The following is a 20,581-nucleotide window of genomic DNA, read 5'->3' as shown; positions in this document are numbered from 1 at the left end:
TCCTGCAATGGAAAGAATCATTTAAGTTATAAGGAAGCAATGTTCTCCTCGGGTTCTTTTTTGCCGTGTGCCAGTTTACAGTGTGTGGCACGGATCCATGTTGCTCTTCCTTTACACTTCACAGCTGTATGGGTAGTTAGCAGTATTAGAAACGGCGCACACCAACGTGCCTGAAGAGAGTTCTTCCTTTTGTAAATTTTCACATAAACAAAGTCTCCGGGTTTGAAGTTGTGATGATCAGATGTGGCTGGTTCTGGCAGAGCTTGTTTCACCTGTGCATACAAAGTTCTTACAGCATGATTCAGAGAGACACAGAACGTAAGCAACGTGTCGTCTATTTGCTGCACGTTAATGTCTTTTATAGTCAAAGGAGGTGAGTTCGGTAATCTCATTGGTCTTCCCATCAGAATCTCATGTGGAGATAAGCCAGTGTTTCGATTTGCGGTAGATCTCCTCGTCATGAGAGCAATTGGCAGAGCATCTGGCCATTTTAATCCAGTTTGTACACAAATCTTGGCCAGTTTGTTCTGTAGAAATCCATTTTGCCTCTCGACTACCCCCGCAGATTGCGAACGGTATGGGCAGTCAAAATGTTGCTTGATTTGCAATAGCCGACACAATTCTTTCACCACTTCGGCTGTGAAATGAGTAGCTTGGTCACTGGAGATCCTACAAGGTATTCCAAACCTACAGATGAAATCCTTCATCAACAGTTTAACCACAGTAATGGCATCTGCTTTCCTACAAGGGTAAGCCTCAACCCACTTGGTGAAGAAATCGACGATGACTAAAGCAAATTCAAAGCCACAGCATTTTTGTAACTGAACAAAATCTATCTGGATATTAACAAAGGTCCGAATGGAATTGGATGACCCCCTGGGGCCATCTGCACCCCCACCTTGCTGGGTTATGTTTTTGGCAAATGTGACAGGTCCCACAATACTCTTCTGCAATTGGACTAAACCCCGGGGCAAACCACTGTCTCCCAATTGAAGCACTCATGCCCCCCTTGCTGGTATGCCCGGCCCCATGTGGCAATCCTGTGAGCCAGGGTAACAGAGCTCTTGGTGCCACCACAAGACCATCAGATGATCTCCATAATTTGGATTCATTTTCAAATTCACATCCAGCCAATATCCACAAATCTCGTTCTTTATCACTAACAGCTGTTTGCAAAGTGTTTACATCGTCAATGGTCGGCGTCTCCTCTTGTCTTATCTCAATACACATTGTGATATTAAAAGAGCTCTGGTGTGGGCAGCAGATTTTGCAGCTACATCTGCCCTGGCATTTCCCCGTGAGATGTCATCAGATCTCCCGGTGTGGGCAGCAGATTTAACCATTGCAATTTGGTGAGGCAGAAGTATCGCTTCCAGCAGATTCGCAATCCATGCTCCATTCCTCAGCCGCGCACCTGATGATGTTATAAAACCCCTTTCACACCAGAGGGCTCCGAATTCGTGTACAGCACCAAAGGCAAAGCCAGAATCAGTGTAAATTGTCACTATTTGGCCTTTGGCTAAATGGCATGCACGAGTGAGGGCGAACAGTTCTGCTTGCTGTGCAGAGCAGCTCTCAGCCAATCTCCCGCTTTTGATTACTTCGTGATCAGAGCAAACGGCGTAGTCTGTTAATAGATATCCATCAGGTACACGTGATGACGAACCTTCAACATATGAAATCAATTCAGAATTTTGCATCGTTGTGTCTCTCAAATCAGGATGTGGTAGACATGTGTGTACGATTATCTCCTCACAATTGTGAGGATCACCATGTTGTTCTCCTAGCAGCAAACTAGCAGGGTTCAGCGGTGCGCATCTTCTAATCATAATGTTCGTGGGTGCTGTGAGTGAGAGTTTGTATGTCGTTGCTCTTGAAGCTGACAAATGCTGTGTTTTTGTTTTTAACATTGCAGCTGTGACTGCTTGCGGCACCATGAGAATCAAAGTGTGTCCCGCGACGAGTGCTTTTGTCGCCTGCACCGCGAGCGAAGCGGCTGCTACTGCCTTTAGACAAGATGGGAATCCTTGTGCTACCGGATCCAATTTAGTACTGTAATGTGCAACAGGCCGTAATTTATTTCCGTGCTTCTGTGTCAGCACCGACTGTGCAAACCCCTGACTCTCACATGCGTAGAAATGAAAAGGTTTTTTAGAGTTTGTTATACCCAGAGCAGGAGCAGAAGAAAGAGCCTGTTTTAACATTACAAAAGCCCTGTTTGCATTTTGTGTCCATGCCAGTGGACTGGGCGCATTCGCCGAACCAATTTCCAGCAGGCAGCGGGCGCACCAAGGCTGCATAATCTGGTATCCACTGACTGCAATGGCCAATCGTTCTGAGAAAATACCTCATCTGTTTAGCAGTAGTTGGCTTGGGCAGTTTTAATATTGCAGCTATACGTTCAGTGGAGATGCGTCTTGTATCTCCCTTCAAAATATGCCCCAAATATTTCACCTCTTCTTGGCAAAACTGCAATTGGCTCTCGATGCTTTGTGTCCTTTTCTGGCTAAAGCTCCCAACAGCGTCAACATATCTCTCTCGCATGCGTCTTTCGACGCTGAACAGATCAGTAGGTCATCAACATATTGAATCAGTGTGGACCAACATGGAAAAAAACTACGTCATCCAAGTCGTCTTTCAGAGCTCGAGAGAACAATGTCGGACTCTCACAATACCCTTGAGGGAGGAGAGTCCAAGTGTATTGCCTTCCCTTATATGTGAACGCGAACAGAAATTGTGCTTCTTATCGGTATACTAAAAAAAAAGCTTAACAAAGATCCACGACACTAAAATAGGTAGTCGTACTTGGGATGCTTGCTAGAATGGTAGTTGGATTTGCAATTACAGGATAAGGTGGAATCACCATGTCATTCACTGCCCTCAAATCCTGTACGAATCTCCACGTCGACTTCCATATATATATATATATATATATATATATATATATATATATATATATATATATATATATATATATATATATATATATATATATATATATATACACACACACACAAAAACACACACACACACAAACACACACACACACACACACACACAAGTTATCATGATGCTAATCCAGAAAAGGATTGTTGTGTCGGATTGTGGCATCATAATGTGATGTCATTCCTTCCTTTTTTGGTTGTTATTTTGAGATTTCATCACTCTTGTATTTTTACATTTTTCTTTAAAAAAATATTTTCTTGTATATAGTGATACAGTTACAAAGGAGATCCAAAGGATAGAGGCCAGCAATCTTATAGACTCAATGGTTCCAAGCAGAACATGGAAAAAAAAGACAATATGTATGTTTTTTCGAAACTACCTCGACTGGAAAAACTGACAGTTGAGTATTAACGTTCATTTTCACACATAAAACATCGCTCATGGAGGAGAGAATGGAACGAGGGTGGCAGGTTCACAGACTGAAAGAGGATCAAATTAGAACAGACAGACAATACATTGAACAGAGACAAAAACAACTTTTGCTTCACTTGGCTCAAATGATAAACGTGATAGTTAATTATGGATGCATGTTTGACAAAATTCACAATCTTCATTGCTATTTGGAAATAAACTGACACTCAAGTAAATCTGATTGCATCATTTACTTTATTTCCTTTACATGATGTAAGATTGCGTAGCACGAGGGAAAAAATAAACAACCGAGGATGCCATAAGCAATGGCAGTGATTGAAAAAGCCTGAATCACAACTAGAAACTTCCCTTGGGTGCTGTAGTAAGCCGGGACAAAAGCTATTCCCACCAGGAAGCCAAAAATGATCCCAAAAGAGATAAACCTTTGATTATTATTGTGTGAAGTTTTAGTTCTTGCTTTAAGAAAAAGGCAGAGGCACAACCCTGCCAGAATTCCTGAATAAGCCAATGCACAAACAACCCAGATTGGTATTCCAGAACATTCCATCACAATCATTCCGATACGAGCCTCTAAGTTCATGTGAACTCGAGATTTCCCAACAATCACCAAAACAAAACAAAGTGCAATCTGTGGTAATGTACATAGTCCCACTACTTTGTGAGAAATCAAAGAATAAATTTCATATTTTTTACAATGGAGGCCACCTGCAATATTAACCAAAGAGAATGACATGTTGCTTCACAATTTGGAATGCAAATGCAAGAAGAGATGAAACATTATATACATGAGTTGAGTGCCCACCATTTGGGTGGGAAGAGTTTGTGTATAACTTGTTGAAAAAAGTAGTTTTTGGTTTGCAAGAATGATAAAGATGTATGTGTGATGTGCATCTCAAAATATTCTAGATGGTGTAAAGGAGCCAAAGGTCTAAAGCTGTGTTTCTCAAGGTGGGGCGTGGCAATATTTTGGTGGGGCAAGAGGATTCAGAATTAATGAATCAATATATGATCGCTTTCATAGCTTTGCCTTTTAAATACATATGTTGTATATACTGTATTGTCTCCAGTCATGGTGGGGCGTACGATTTTTTTGAAAATCAAAGTGGGGTGTGGGATAAAAAATGTTGAGAAACACTCGTCTAAAGGATATGTTCCAATAGTAGTTAGGGTATAAATAGTCTCAGCTAAAGGGGTCCAAAGGGTCTAAATTGTCTAATCTCTGAAGGATTTAAATACTTAAGGGGTCCATATGCATCTAAAGTGTAAAAAGGTTGAAATGGTCTGAAGTTATAAAGCAGTCAAAAGGGGTCTCTGGATGTCTTCAACATGTCTAAATGGTCTAACGGGTGTTAAGGTCGAATGGGTACAAAGTAAGTCAAGGCACTTCTGACGTGTAAATGTCAAGAGCATGTGTGGGGTAAAAATGGTCCAGGTGTCTGTAGGGGTAAAAAAGGTACGTTCCAAAGGTACATAATTAATAGACTACCTATGGCGCAGCTGATGATCAAACAGTACATAATTAAGAGACATATAGTCATGAGACATAATATAGAGACATATAGACAGTGAGAGTGTGAGATTTGTCAAGATTGAAAGATATGTTCCAAGTGTTTGACCAGTTTGTGATTTTATCCAGGGCTGCAGAGTGAAGATGATGCCAGGGATGCAGATGGTACAGCAGAGAGTGTAGTCATCAGCAAAGAGATAAAGAGGATTTTCCATAGTCAGAGTGATCATTGATGAAAACCAGAAAATGCACATGGCCGAGAATATTGCCTTGAAGAAGTTCAGCCTGGACAGGAAGAGGGGATGAAAGAGCGAGCCATTAAGAGCCACACATTGACTGCAATAGGAGAGGACTTCTGCAAGCCATGAGTGGAGATTGCCTTGGATAACAAAATAAAAGAGTTTGGTGATTATGGCAGGGTGCCAGACCATATTGAAAGCTCGCAATATGTCTATTGAGATGGCTCTGATCTAATGTCTGGCATTTAAGACCTCCATTATTTTTTGGGAAAGCAGAAGCAGCATATCCAGAGTAGAGTGGAGTGGTCTGAAACCAAATTGATGATTGGAACTCAAGCCATTGGAGAAGAGGAAGGATTTGATGTTGGAAGCGATGATGGATTCCCTAACCTTGCTGGTGATTGGGAGCAGGCTGGTTGGTCTGTAGTCGCAGGGATCTGTTTTTGTACCTTTTTTGTGCAAAGAGGTAATGCTTGTTCTATTCACCCTCATTTTTGCTCAAGCTGGTCACCTGACATCTGCTTGGAAGTCACCAGAGAGAGGGTTTAGAAGAGCAGCAGAGCAGGTTTTTAAGACGTGACCGCTCATGCTGTCTGTACCGGTTGCAGAATCTGAGTTGAGCTTTGAGAGCAAGCTCACCACGTTCTCAGGAGAAAAGTACACAGGAGTACAGGAACAGCTGAGTGTGAATGAGTATGATGGATACAGAAAACGATAGGTTTGGGACACAATATTTAGAAGCAAACACAGACTTTAGGCATTCAGGCTTTTCACATGCAGTTGCAGCTGTGCAGCTATTTGAGGTAAGGGAAGGGATGGAGGGGTAAGATACACCAGAAACTGACACAACTGGATGCCACCAATATTTGGAGGAAGGAGAATGGTTTGACAGTTCAGACTTGAGATTGGAAAGATGTTGTTTCCTGGATCTTCTGATTGTGGACACACACTTGTTCCGAGCTTTGTGGAAGGAACTGAGATTGCCTTCGGTTGGATTTGCCTTGCATGAGACGATTGCAATTTGTTTCAGGACAACTGCCTCATCACAAGCTTTAGTATATCCTGGGCAGGAGGAAGGGCATGGCAACTAAAGACGAGATTGGATAAATGTGTGCATGAGAGAGATCAAATTTCTTTGAAAAATTCCCAGGAATAATTGATGTCGGAAAGAGTCGAAATGGGAGACCAGGCTAGAAGTTTGATGGCGACTTTAAGACCCTCCAAGTCGCCCTTCCTACGAACCCTCATTGCTAACGATCATGCCGTGTTCTGACAACTGGATGAAAGCTGCAATAACTCTGGACGCTCACCCGGGAAGTTCCCGGTGAGATGTGCTGGAGCTATATAACATCTGTAGCAGAGTCGAGCATCGTGCGGCACCATGGACAATGGCCGCTCAAAATACGTGGTGAATTGTAGTGATGCAGAGGTACAAGGGGGTGCGGGAGGCATTTGTGTTCAAAATGGTGAGATTTGGTGAGTAAGGTGTTGAGTAATGTGAGGTGCTGGTTGGGAATTGGTGCGCAAATTTGAATGGGAAATGGTGCACAACTTCCCGGGGAAGGTTGTCTTGTGTGCAACGAAGACGATCCGAGCCCTGAGAGGCATTGCTGTATGCCTTTTAAACAATTATCTGTTGAATGGCGTGTGTGCTCGCATGCCTGTTGTGTACTATGGCAAAAAGGAAAGGGTTGGAGTAGAGGTCTGAGTACGGATCAAATATATATTTATTAGACCCAACTGAGAGTCCCATGCAATGCAATTCATCCCGTTAACCCACTAAACACGAGTGGAGGACTAACTACACGAATACTAATGAAATAACTGCCTGAGGATCACTGCATGTTGGGTGCTATTGCCTTACAGGCATGCAGTTTTGCAGAACCGCAACAACATAAAGACAAAATAATTGAAATAATCCGGTATCCTGATTGTAACAAATTGGTGTTACTCAACAGAAGATTGAGCAGCAGCACATGATCCTCTCAGAACACATATACTGTAGCTTTGAGGCTAAACAGTTTTTTGCATAATTTCTGAGATCCTCTCACCTATTCCCTTAAATATTTGTTCCATATGAGCCAGATCATGTCATATTCAACCTGCGATGCAAACATTATGAACCAACATAAATCAAGATTGACTACATTCCTCCACTCTTTTCTTTTTAAAAAAAAGTTGAAGTTCACCCCAAACAAGGCTGAAAACCACTATTTATAAAAAAAAGGGCTATGAAGAAAAAGAAGAGGAAAAACTGGCAAAAGCTTCACCGAGTCCCGAAACAAGGAAACCTCTTCACAGGACCACTGAGCAGGAGGAGGTAAACTTGGCCGCGTCAGAAAAATACATTTCCTGACCCCCATTGGGCATTTTTTAGGAGACACCATCTCCGTACTGGATGGCCGTTAGCTCCCGATGGGAACTCATCCACCCATTATCAGGTGTTGCTTTTCGTCCTAGCAGGGTGTCACACTCACCCTCCCAACTAGAAAAGCCAGTGAAGGGTGTCAGTTTAGTAATCGACAACCCGACCATAAGAAAGTAGCACTGGGTTACATGTTACCATTAGCAGTCCCAAAAGACTGACCAGACAGAGTCTTGTCTCCACTATGAAAATACCTCTCTCAGTCTGTCCAATTAGATATTTTTTTTCTTTCCACCTTTTACAGCGATCCTTGCGATGTGTGAGTTACAATAATGTACAACAAATACAAAGAAAAACAATTCTGAAAAACAGCACTGATTGCTGAAAGTTTGTCTTACCTTTTAATTCATGTATTTCTTGGACAGTCATATCAAGAATACAAATGACACACAGAGTGAGGAAAATGAGAGTGAGAGCCACTCTCACCTGGCAAACTAAATCTACAGGTTTTCCCATGAAAAGTGAACTTCCTGAAAAACATCCAGCCACAGATACAAGTAGTGTCACACTCACTGCCATGTTTGCTTTACTCTTCTCCAGGAAACTTTGATATTGACAAAGTAACATCATGATAAGAATTGCCAACAAAACACCAAGGAAATTTATTGCCAATACTGCGAGTGTGAGTGGTTCTGATATTTCCATGTATTCCACATTCATGGGCACACAGTCATTTTGCTGTTCATTTGACCAAAAGTATATCGGACAGCGAAGGCAATCCTGAGAATCTTTCGTGAGTGAACAAGAAAATATGTGAGGGATCCAGGCAGGTATAAGGTGCCGTTACATTGATGTCAACAAGACTAAATGGATGCTATTCCTCCAATAATGTGAATAATTCGTTGAAGATTAACAACAATGCAAGGAGGAAAAAATAAATACATAACTTAGCTGAAAGTGCAAAACTGCAGTGATTGCACTGAGAAAGAATGTTGTTCACACAATGACACTGTGACAAAAACAGCGAAACAGGACATTGGTGGAGAAATATGATATTTATAGGAAGTTTCAGGCTCATGGAAGACCTCACAAAATTGGATGTGATGTTATTCCTTGAATAATGGGAGTGGGGGGCAGGGGGGGGATTGGAATAGAACCACATAGATGAAAGGAAAACAATTGTTGAATCACATTTTGGGAATGGAAAATCGAGTGGGAGGAGGAAATAATGGTGGGAAGTCATATGGCAGAAGGGCAGGGGGTCTTCAGAAGGAAATGTATGTGAAACATGAACAGATGTTCCCTCACACACATCCACGACCATCGATTCCCGATTGTTTGTTGTATTTCTGCAGTAGCCATGAGTATAGATGGGACATAACACAAGATGGTGGAGGGTTATCATATCAAAGGAAAAGCGGGAAGTCATGGCTTGACAGCAGATTCATGTACGGTATCGGGTTTTACAATGAAGATGGGGATAAAATTGCAGAGGTAATCATTTTTTTTTTTTGAGAATTTAGATGGATATAGAAGCATGGGCTGCTGTATGAAAGTGTGCTTGCTGGGCCATTGGCTGCCTTTGTAATGTGAAAAGGTGAAGAGGAGGGACAAATGCATGCAAGGAATGTTGTGGACAAGTGAAAGGCAGGCTTGCAGTTGAAATGATGAAACCTACAGGGGCAGGGACATATCTTAGAATGGGGAGGAGAGAGAACCTGGAAGAGAAGGTGGAATGCTATCAGGTAGGGTGAATTAAACCTGTCTTGGAATTCAGACATGATGGAAGGTGTAGATATCTTACATGAAAATAAATGTGCATGAACAACAGCGGAAGTATTTCCCTCAATTATCAAACAAGCTTATCGGTGCCACGGCGTAAATGAAATACCTTTATATTAACTCACACAATTCCTAAAGTTCTAAATCCATCCATCCATTCATCCATTCGGAGAATACTCTGCACAGAGCATAGGTGCTACCAAAGCAGTCTCCTGGGCTCTTGAGTACAATTCTGGACAGGTCGCCACTCCTTTGCAGGACACTCGAATGACTCAATCATCCGAGCAAGCTGGAACTCCTTTTGCCGACCTCGGAAGGAAGACAGGCTGAGTCAACCCCACCTGGTATTAATTCAATAGACTAGCGATATTTGAACTCAAGACCCTAGAATCCCAAGCCCAGCCAAACCATTAAACCAACAACAGGCCTACAAAGTTCTCAATCTTCAGGAGAGAGAGAGAGAGAGAGAGAGAGAGAGAGAGAGAGAGAGAGAGAGAGAGAGAGAGAGAGAGAGAGAGAGAGAGAGAGAGAGAGAGAGAGAGAGAGAGAGAGAGAGAGAGAGAGAGAGAGAGAGAGAGAGAGAGAGAGAGAGAGAGAGAGAGAGAGAGAGAGAGAGAGAGAGAGAGAGAGAGAGAGAGAGAGAGAGAGAGAGAGAGAGAGAGAGAGAGAGAGAGAGAGAGAGAGAGAGAGAGAGAGAGAGAGAGAGAGAGAGAGAGAGAGAGAGAGAGAGAGAGAGAGAGAGAGAGAGAGAGAGAGAGAGAGAGAGAGAGAGAGAGAGAGAGAGAGAGAGAGAGAGAGAGAGAGAGAGAGAGAGAGAGAGAGAGAGAGAGAGAGAGAGAGAGAGAGAGAGAGAGAGAGAGAGAGAGAGAGAGAGAGAGAGAGAGAGAGAGAGAGAGAGAGAGAGAGAGAGAGAGAGAGAGAGAGAGAGAGAGAGAGAGAGAGAGAGAGAGAGAGAGAGAGAGAGAGAGAGAGAGAGAGAGAGAGAGAGAGAGAGAGAGAGAGAGAGAGAGAGAGAGAGAGAGAGAGAGAGAGAGAGAGAGAGAGAGAGAGAGAGAGAGAGAGAGAGAGAGAGAGAGAGAGAGAGAGAGAGAGAGAGAGAGAGAGAGAGAGAGAGAGAGAGAGAGAGAGAGAGAGAGAGAGAGAGAGAGAGAGAGAGAGAGAGAGAGAGAGAGAGAGAGAGAGAGAGAGAGAGAGAGAGAGAGAGAGAGAGAGAGAGAGAGAGAGAGAGAGAGAGAGAGAGAGAGAGAGAGAGAGAGAGAGAGAGAGAGAGAGAGAGAGAGAGAGAGAGAGAGAGAGAGAGAGAGAGAGAGAGAGAGAGAGAGAGAGAGAGAGAGAGAGAGAGAGAGAGAGAGAGAGAGAGAGAGAGAGAGAGAGAGAGAGAGAGAGAGAGAGAGAGAGAGAGAGAGAGAGAGAGAGAGAGAGAGAGAGAGAGAGAGAGAGAGAGAGAGAGAGAGAGAGAGAGAGAGAGACAGGAGTAGTTGTGTATAAGAGAAATGACTACAATAATATTCCTTTGTGATGAAAATAAATATATAAATCATACCTGTTGTGTTCGAGAACTCTCCAGATGTGCAGAGCACACAATCAAAGCAACATGCTCCGTCTCCTTCACGTCCAATTTTTCGGGTTCCTGGTGCACAGGGATCAGTGCACACAGAGTGTGGCACCTGAAATACATCAACATGTATATTAGGTATTCATAAATTAAAAAAGCTACATAAATTGGTCGTGAATATAAACTTTATTTCCATGGTCAGAATTGAAAAAGAAACGGTGTTGGAGTAGTCGTACAGGAAGGGCCATGCATCTCTTCCCGTTTATGAACCCATGTAGTCCTGTTTCTAAGGCACGAAATAGAACAAAATATTTGCAGGATTTCGGAACATATTTCAACTTTTTGTGATAAAAATATTAATTCAGAAGTGTACAAAATGATTGATGACTTTCGACGTGATTTCCATCATTGCCAAGCAGCTTGTGCATCCTATCACAATACTCCAAGACAATTTTCTGACGCATTCAGACTATAATTTCTCCAAAAGCTGCATGAATCATCTCTTTCAGGTCTTGAATGTTTGCTGGTTGAGGTGCATAAACCTTTCGCTTAAGAACGCCCCACGAGAAGAAATTGCATGAGGTGAGGTCTGGCTAATGAGTGGGTCAAGGCATATTGGGCAAAGCGCGACCCATCCATGGGTTGCGAAACGTCTCCTTGAGCCATTTGTGGACCTGGAGACCCAAGTAAGCACGTGTAATTTCTTAAATTGTATTTGGTTGTATGCATATGAGGATAACACATCATATATCAAAGGTGGTATCGGTTTTATATTGTAAATAAATTTAGTGAGACCTCATCTAGAAAACTGTGTGCAGTTTTGGTCAGCACAACTGAGGAAGGACATATACAGCTGCCGGAGAGAGGGTTAAACTCAGGGCTACCAGATTGATTCTGGGCCAACTCGACTCAGAGATGAGGAGCAGTTGAAGAAGAAAGGGCCTTTTAAACTCAGAAAAAACGCGGTTACGAGAGGATATGATAGAGATGATTAAGATAATGAAGGGTGTAGACAAAATAAGTGCAGAATAGTTGTTCTGCAGAACAGACAGTGACTGGACCAGGGGACATACCCTGAAAGTAAAGAATAGGAGAGTTAAAACAGTAGTAAAGCAGGGGTCTTTCACTTAGAGAGAAGTTAGTACATGAAATGATGGTCTCCCTTGAAAGGTAATGACAGCAGAAACAGAAAAATATAAATTGGAAGTGGATTGGTATGTCGAAGCATTGGAGATGGAAGGGTATAGGGATGTTGGCAGGAAGAGTACCAGTGTACTGGGACCGGTGTATGCCCCGGTTAGAATAGGTGTACCATATCCCTGTGTGAAGTAAGAGGTGACCAGGGTTGCATCAGGAAGGGCATCCAGCGTAAAAACCTATGCCAAATCATTATGCGGACAACAAAACGAATTTCCATGCCGGATCGGTCGAGGCCCGGGTTACCAACGACCGCCACCAGTACCGGTGGTCAGCAGGGTACCAGTGGAAATTGTGCTACTGCTGGCAAAGGAGGAGAAGGAGACGGGCTGCTTGCAGAATCAATTATTGGACACAGCTACAGCAACTACTTGCGCATGATAACCATCAGAGTGACCAGACCAATCGGAGGTGTAACCACCCGCGATGATCTCACTGCAATCCAGTCTCCAAACCTCAGAGAGTGCTGCAATACCGATGTCCAAACACTTGAGCTCAGATGATAACAGAGAAAGGTGATCATCCTCTCTTAGGGATATGATATTCCAGACATTCAAACGAAGGGACCGCCACAGTTAACCCAAGGAGACTGTCGTCTGGTGGGCGACACCTCAGCACCACCCCGACACATTACCGCAATTTGAACCCGGCTGGTTACCCCTGGTTTTCCTCCTGTCATCAAAGATCTGGAGTCCCGAAGGCTTTGCCCTAATCCTGTCATCCGGTGAGCTGCCCTAAACAGGGGAGCTGCAAAGGAGGTGCTCCCTCTGAGTGGGTTTTCAGATGATATATTTTGTGCTTTTCATATATCTAGTGGAATGAAGAGTTTTTCGGTGGCCGAATTGCAAATACTTCCACCAAATTCCTCATAAAAAAGTAACCCAACTGCAGGAGGACGTCCGCAGACCGTTGGTCACTCGATATGGATGGCTGTTGGCTCACAAGGAGCTCCTCTGCCCTTTGATAGGTTTGTTGTTAATCTTGCTGGGTGTCCATATCATACATCTTCCTCACCAGGATAATTGGTGTGGGAGACGGATTAGTCACGGACAACCCGACCATGAATTAGTCTCATAATATGCTCGTTGAGTGGTGTTACCTCAAATACCAATGGAGTCAGCTTATTAGACACAGCTACATCGAATCCTTGGGCATGGTAATCATCAGAGCGACCAGACCAGTAGTAGGTGACCTCCCACCATGATCTTACCACTATCCAGTCTCCGAACGTCAGATAGTGCTGCAAAACCGATGCCCATAAGCTGATGCTCAGATGATAGCAGACACAATTTATCATCCTCTCTACGGGATAGGACATTCCAGGCACCTACCTGAACGGACCGCCTCAGGTTAACCCGAGGAGACCTCCATCTGATGGACACCTCAGCACCACTCCACCATACACCACTGCAATATGACCCAGAAAATTTATCCCGTGTTTTTTCTCCGATCATCAAGGAATGGGAGTCCCAAAAGATTTTCCCCATACTCGTCATCCGGTGAGCTGCCCTGCGAATGGTATCAGCACAGGAAGTACTCAAATGGAGTTGGTTTTCAGTTTTCTTTGCATTTGTGGGTTTTGCAGAATGAAGTGTTTACTAGTGGCCTGAGTGCAAATTCTGCCGCTAACCTCCAAAATAATGTAATCCAACTGCAGGACGTCCGCAGATAAAGGTGGGCACCTCATTTGGATGGCAATTGGCTCATAAGGAACTACTCTGCATGGTCTGACAGCTAGAATTATTTAATTTTTTAATATGGGTTCAAGGATTTTAATCAAACTTGGTACAAGTTTGTGCAATGATGTAGTACTGTAAAAAGAGGCATGTTTGTCAATGTTGCAATGCTGAAGACTGTTGTCATTTATATTTAACACCCTGGTGATGTCCCCCAGCCTGCGACATTTTTTTATTATCGACAATCCTCCTTCCATCTCCCCAATGGAATTATATCGTTAGCTTTGACGGTTTTATTAAATCTGAATTACTGCCTTGTAAGTGTTAACCCTTGCAAAGTCGAACTGTTGGCCCTAAAATATCATGTGAGCTGGAGGTGAGGGTGCAACTCCTCCATATTGTGATTAAGCAAAGGTAATATGTTTGGAGTTGTGCCATCTTCGGGCACAGACTGGTGTTGGCTTTACAGTTAAGGTGGCTGGCTTAAGATCTTAGGGTCTTGAATTTGAGCCCCTGTTCTGCCTTTGAAATAACACCAGGTGGGTTGACTCAGCCTGTCATTCTTCTGAGGTCGGCAAAATGAGTACCAGCTTGGTGGGATAATAAACCATTCAAGTAACCTGTATCGGAGTGGCTACCCATCCAGGATTGCACTCCTTCGCCAAATGATCCACCTCGGCACTCCGACATGCCTCGTAGCATGAAAAGAATGTTTATCATCTCCTGCCATCTCCTGCATTCTGTGTCTTGGAAAGCGATGTCTGGAGTTAAAGGCCCAGTCACACCTTGACGTTTTAGCCAACGTATGCCGATTTTTGAATTTTTTTTCTAAAACGCTGGCACACGTTGAATACGTTATGGGTAAGTTTTGATAACATTGAGAGCACGCTGAAAAACACTGCCATACGTCGTTGTACACTGGTTTTAAACGTTGAACTTTTCGGTTGTCCTCAAATTTTTGCATGCTTGAAATTTCACGACGTATGCCGGCGTATGACTCACACGTTCCGCTACGCTGGCCACAAGTTGTATGCACAGTCTGCGATCGTTGACAGACGTCAATACATGCTACTTGTAAGTTAATCATAAGTTGAGACACGCCGAGGTAATGTTTAGCGTACCCGAAACTTATTTCTAACCTATGATTAACGTGTTGTTGGCACGTTACGCGATCGTTGCCACACATCGACAGACGTTACTTTTAAGTTACTCATAGGCTGAAAGACGTCGGTATAATGGATCGTCCTTGCATCAGCGTCCACGGCCACGGCCACGGCCAGGACACTTATTTGCAGCATTCTTCAAACTTTTCTTCGGCATGACGAGGATGTTCACACTTCGATGTCTAGCTTGGCTATGATTCCAATTGTCCATCGGCAGCGTATATTTAAAATAGTCGAGTTTGAGCGTTTTAACACGTTCAGAAGAAATGCTTCAAATTTCCAAACCCCAGCGTCAAAAAACAAAGGTGAGTGACAGCAATTTAAATCGTTCATTGTAAACAATGAAAATAGCTGAGTGGTACCGTTTAAAAGTCGTTGAGTGCAAAAAAAAATCCAATTGTTGAGCGCAAGCGTCTACTTTCAATAGTGGGGTTTGAGCGATTTAGCACGTTCAATAGAAACGATTAAAATTTCTGAGCGCCAGCGTCAAAAAACAAAGGCGAGTGACAGCAATTTAAATCGTTCATTGTAAACAATGAAAATAGCTGAGTGGTACCGTTTAAAAGTCGTTGAGTGTAAAAAAAAATCCAATTGTTGAGCGCAAGCGTTTACTTTCAATAGTGGAGATGCAGCCATTTAAATCGTTGAGTGGCAGTCTATGAATAGCAAACCCCACGTCACCGGCAAAGATAAACTGCCGCACGATATGGATAAGTTAGGCTATCGTTGGGCATAGTTTGTGAACGCCGGCTACACGATAATTATTCGTTGGTACATCGTATCTATAAGTTATCGAAGCGCTCTATGCACATTATTAGTTCATTGTGCATTTGTCCAACCTGTTATGAAGAGACCTAAATCGTAAAAACAAGCTATAGCTCATTGTTGAAAAAACCCCGAAAAAAATTAGCCGCGAAGAACTTCGAACAATGGTGCAAAGATGTCTCCAACCCGTGGACATGCGGACGCAAGGAGGATCCATCATAACCCACACCCTCCCCCTCACACTCACCTACTACTGCCAACATGAACAAACTACTACTAATACTAATACTGATACTGATACTGATACTGTTACTGCTGACATGGACATCGACTCAAAAAGGACTCGAAAACACTGTTGGGTTCCCCTTTTATGAGCAGCATTTTTATATACCAATTCCCAAAACCGCTGGGAACACGTCTTTATATGGCAGTTGTAAGTTAGAAACACGTTCATTTATTTTTTTGTCGACTGGAAGACGTCATTGGAATACGTCTACATACGTCAATGTGTGTTAGTACTACGTTAAGAATTGGTTCAAAGCACGTCAAACATAAGTTAGAAATAAGTTTCGCGTAAAAAAGACATTACCGTGACATGTTTTGACTTATGAGTAGCTTATAAGTAGCGTTTGTGGACGTGTGTAAGCGTCCACATATCGTGTGTACAACTTATCCCCATCGCATGCGGAACGTGTGTCATACGCCAAGTACGTCGTAAAATTTTGAACATGTTTAAAATTTCTTGACGTACTCTACTTACTACGACGTATGATAGCGTACTTTAGCGTTCTACTCACGTATACCAAACTTACTCATACCGGATTTGACGTGCCCCAACGTTTTAGACACATTTTTCTTAGGTCGGCATACGCTGGCAAGATCGCGAAGGTGTGACTGCGATGTTGACACTTCCATTTCTAAGGCAGTTATGATTCGAATCGTTGTGCGTCAGCCTTTTAATAAGCTACGTCACGACATCTTCGCCGATGCATGCAACGCGCTATGCCTAAGTTAGACTATCGTTGGGCATAGGTTGTGTAGGCCAACAACAGGTTCAGCATTCGTTGGTGTAAGTTATCTATAACACAACGAAACGTTCTGTGTCCATTACTAATGCGTTATACATAAGACCAAGTCGCTATGAATACGTCCGAATCTTTAAAAAAAAACATCAAAAGTTCAACGTAAGCCAGCGTTTTACATAAATTTTAATACGTTGCCATCGCTGGCTAAAACGTCAAGGTGTGACTGGGCCTTAAGGTTCAACATACTTTTTATTGTTAGAGATACATGATTGTTGTTGCATGTTGTTTGTGAGATATTATTTCAGTTATTCGAGTTCATGTTTCTCAAAGGGCCAAGAAGCTCCTTGTGAGGCAGAAGACACCCATATCTGGTGCCCATCTGTGTCTGCAGACATCCTCCTGCAGTTGGATTACCCTTTTCTAGAAGCTTAGTAGCAGGATCTGCACTCCAGCCATCGTAAAACACTTAATTCCACAAAACACAAAAAAACGCAAAGAAAACTGAAAACCCACTCCATGGGAGTACCTCTGTGCAGCTGCCCTTCACAGGGCAGCTCACTGGATGACGGGATTGGAGCAAAGCCATCGGCACCCTCATTCTTTGATAACATGAGGAAAAGCACAGGAGAACCTTCCTGAGTAGGATTGCGATGGTGTTGGTCAGGGTGGTGCTGATGTGTCATCCACCAGACGGTGGTCTCCTTCGGTTAACCTGAGGCAGACCCTTCAGGTGTGCGCTTGGAGTGCCCTATCCCTAACAGAGGATGATCACCTGTCTCTGCTATCATCTGAACTCCAGCGTTACAATATCGGTATCGCAGTACTCTCTGAAGTTTGGAGACCGGACAGTTGTGATATCATGGTGGTTGGCTACACACACTACTGGTCTGGTTGCTCTGATGGTTACCATCCCCAAGGTGTAGCTGTGGCTGTGTCCAATATGCTGACTCCCTTGACAATTTTGATTACACTGGTCAACAAGCGTATTTTGAGACTGAGAATTCGTCACTCATTGCCACGGTCGAGACTGTGGTTGATTGGTGATCCAGGAGAGACACTCTTCTTGTATTGTGGGATTTCACTGCATCAACTGGCACTGATAGGGATGGTTATGGGACATGTGTTGTTCCCCATATGTATGTAACTGTGAACCAGAATAGCCCTAAGTTCCTTGTCTTTATAAGAAATTGTGGACTTAGGGTGGCTGGTAAATTATTTTGGCATGTAAAGGCTCATCGCTGGACTTCATATTAAAACGCTGTTGTTGTGGCAAAGGAGATTGACCATGTTATCATTGGTGGGCACTGGAGGATGATTCAGAACTGCAGGCTCCATGGGAGTGCTCAGTTCCTCAATACTGACCTCAGGCTTATAGTAGTAACTCTGAAGTTTCAGCTTAAATCCAGGAGAATGGTGCCATCCCAGCCAAGGCTGGATGTTGGCAAGCTCAAGGATGAGAAGGTATCTGAGGAGTTTGTGAACAGGCTGAGTGGGTATTTTGTGGTTCTGGGTGTTTTGAGGAATACTGAAGAGTTGTGGAGTGCCGTCAAGAGACCATCCTTGATATTGCCCGTGGATGTCTTGGAACCCACCATCAGGTGAAGAAGAACTTTGTCTCCCAAGGGATACTGGGTACTATTGTCCAGAGTAGCAGGGCCAGGCTTCAGGGCAGAGCTGAACTGTTCAGGGAATTGAGGTGAAAACTGTGATTGTGCTGATGGCAGATAAGGAGGCCGATGTGCGAAGAATCTGTGATGTGGTAAACTGTGGATCATCATTTGTGATCGAGTGATTCTCGTCATGCTTACAGAGGAATTTGTGCATTGCATTCCTCCAAGCCTGTCCATCGGTGTACTCCAGGTCGAGCGGAGGATGGTGGACTCTGCAGAGGAGTCCGAAGTGAAGGCCCATTGGGCTGGTTACTATGAGTGTCTGAACTTGGCTGACCAACCAGGTATTGAGTTGGATGTCCGGGGTGTAACCATCCCTATTGTTAACCCTCCAATCAACTGTGAACCACCTTTGTTTGGCTGCGTTGAACCGGTAGAAATGGGATAAAGGTCCTGGGATCTGTGCCGTCAATGCTAAACTTCTCAAGTGTGGTGGAAATGCTGTATTTGTGTCGTTGCATGCAGTTCTGAACTCTGTCTGGAACACAGGCATCATCCCAATTGACTGTAAGAGGGGCCTTCTTGTCACTCTCTGGAAAGGGAAGGGTAATCACCAAGACTGCAACAACTACCGAGGGGTGACGCTGTTCACAGTGCCGGGCAATGTCTTTGCTCAGGCAATTATTGATGGGGTGCACCACCATCCACTTGAGCACCAGTACCCAGAGCAGTCAGGCTATACAACAAGAGGTCAAGGATTGACAGTATCCTTGCTCTTCTTGTCCTCACCGAACGCAGATGAAAGTTTTGGCAAGGGGCTGCTTGCAGCCTATCTAGTTCTCCACAAAGTGTTTGATTCAATAAATTGGGATGCCACCTGGATGATTTTAGGTCTTCGTGCGGTGTCACCAAAACTGATTAATCTGATATCGGAACAATGCTCTGGTACTGAGAGTGACATGAGGTGTGGCGTTTCTATCTCCAACTTATTTATAGTTGTTACTGGAGTTTGTAAGTGTGTGTATTGGTCCCCGCTCTTTTCAGCGCTTTTATGGACTGAATTATTTGGATGATGTGGAAGTGATCAAGCTGCAGTGCCTCATTTGGGAATGTCAAGATCTCTGACCTCGATTTCGCAGATGAGCCAGCCATCTTTGCGGAGACGCTGAATATCCTTGAATGTGCCGTCGAGGTGCTGAATGAGGACTGCGGCTTTCCAGCGTCAAAATGAAGATCCAGCCTTTCAATGACATCTTGGATGCTACTATCTTGTCTGTACATATTTGTGGTGAGGATGTTGATGTCAAGGAGAGAGTTACTTACCTTAGTATTGATGTTCATGTCTCCGCGTGTTGAGAGCCAGAGATCAATGGACATCTTGGTCGGGCCTGGGGAGTCATGGATTCACTGGAACATGGGTTGTGGTACTGTTGGTACCTATGCAGGATGAAGAAAGTCCAAGTCTACAAGTTATTGGTGCTTCCAGTATTACTCTGCGGATGTGAGACTTGGACTCTGAACAAGGATCTGAGATGAAGACTTAACTCCTTTGGTACCAGTTCTCTTCACAGAATCCTTAGAAAACACTTTTCAGACTTTGTGTCCAACGAGCGGTTGCTGAGAGACAATCAAATGAGTTTTGTTACCTGTCAAAGGTGAGGGTCAGCTGTGACTGAATGGACATGTAGTTCAATTTCCTGACGCTAGTCCTGCTTCCCAAATTCTCTCAGCGAATGAGCCCTGTGAGTGGAGAAGGTCAGTGGGGTGACCACATGCCTCATTGGTGCAGCAGGTTGATCGACATCTCAAGGTGATGGAGATGGGCCAGGCACCTGCCCAGGGGATGGCCAGACGGGGGCCCCTGGGTACACACGGAAAGTGGATGCAGCGACTCACTGTTTCGGTGCATGCTCCCATGCCTAACCTACTGTAACCTCAGCAGATACTTGAGACAAAATCCCACTGGTTTATTGCTTCAGTATATTCTGCGCAATCTGACAAATTAACTGCCAGAGCAGCAGCTGCCAAACCACTGCTAAAGCAATTTTAAGTGTCCTTAAAACTTTTGATCTCAAAACAATACCATAATTTCATTTGATGAGATCTTCCAGGTAATTAGATTCCATTAAGATGGGGGCAGAATTGCAACAAGAATCCTTTTGACATACAAATGGACATCGAATAACAGACTTGACCAATTAATATACTTGTGAATTTTCGATTTGGCAAAAAATATAGAATAAAAAATAAGCACTTATCACGTTGTGCTGTCAGGATCACCAATCCCACCAACCGGAAGCACAACCCCATAAACAGTTA

The 20,581-nt window shown here is 43.6% G+C and overlaps 1 protein-coding gene across 1 annotated transcript in view; it reads right to left on the bottom strand.

The window, feature by feature from the left end:
- Positions 1-3,607: 3,607 nt before the first annotated feature.
- The window catches only part of LOC147035819 (extracellular calcium-sensing receptor-like), a 59,790-nt gene continuing 42,816 nt past the window's right edge, over positions 3,608-20,581 (bottom strand). Inside the window, exons 4-6 of the mRNA XM_085869661.1 lie at positions 10,815-10,938; positions 7,888-8,277; positions 3,608-4,083 (exon numbers count right to left, since the gene is read on the bottom strand). Coding sequence (XP_085725787.1) covers positions 3,608-4,083; positions 7,888-8,277; positions 10,815-10,938 — 990 coding nt within the window. The remainder of the gene's footprint in view (positions 4,084-7,887; positions 8,278-10,814; positions 10,939-20,581) is intronic.

This window comes from Eptatretus burgeri, chromosome 1 (assembly GCF_056783735.1).
Source record: "Eptatretus burgeri isolate ZD-2024b chromosome 1, Ebu_testis_v1, whole genome shotgun sequence".
NCBI classification, from domain to species: Eukaryota; Metazoa; Chordata; class Myxini; order Myxiniformes; family Myxinidae; genus Eptatretus; species Eptatretus burgeri.
This window is presented reverse-complemented; position numbering and strand designations above follow the sequence as displayed.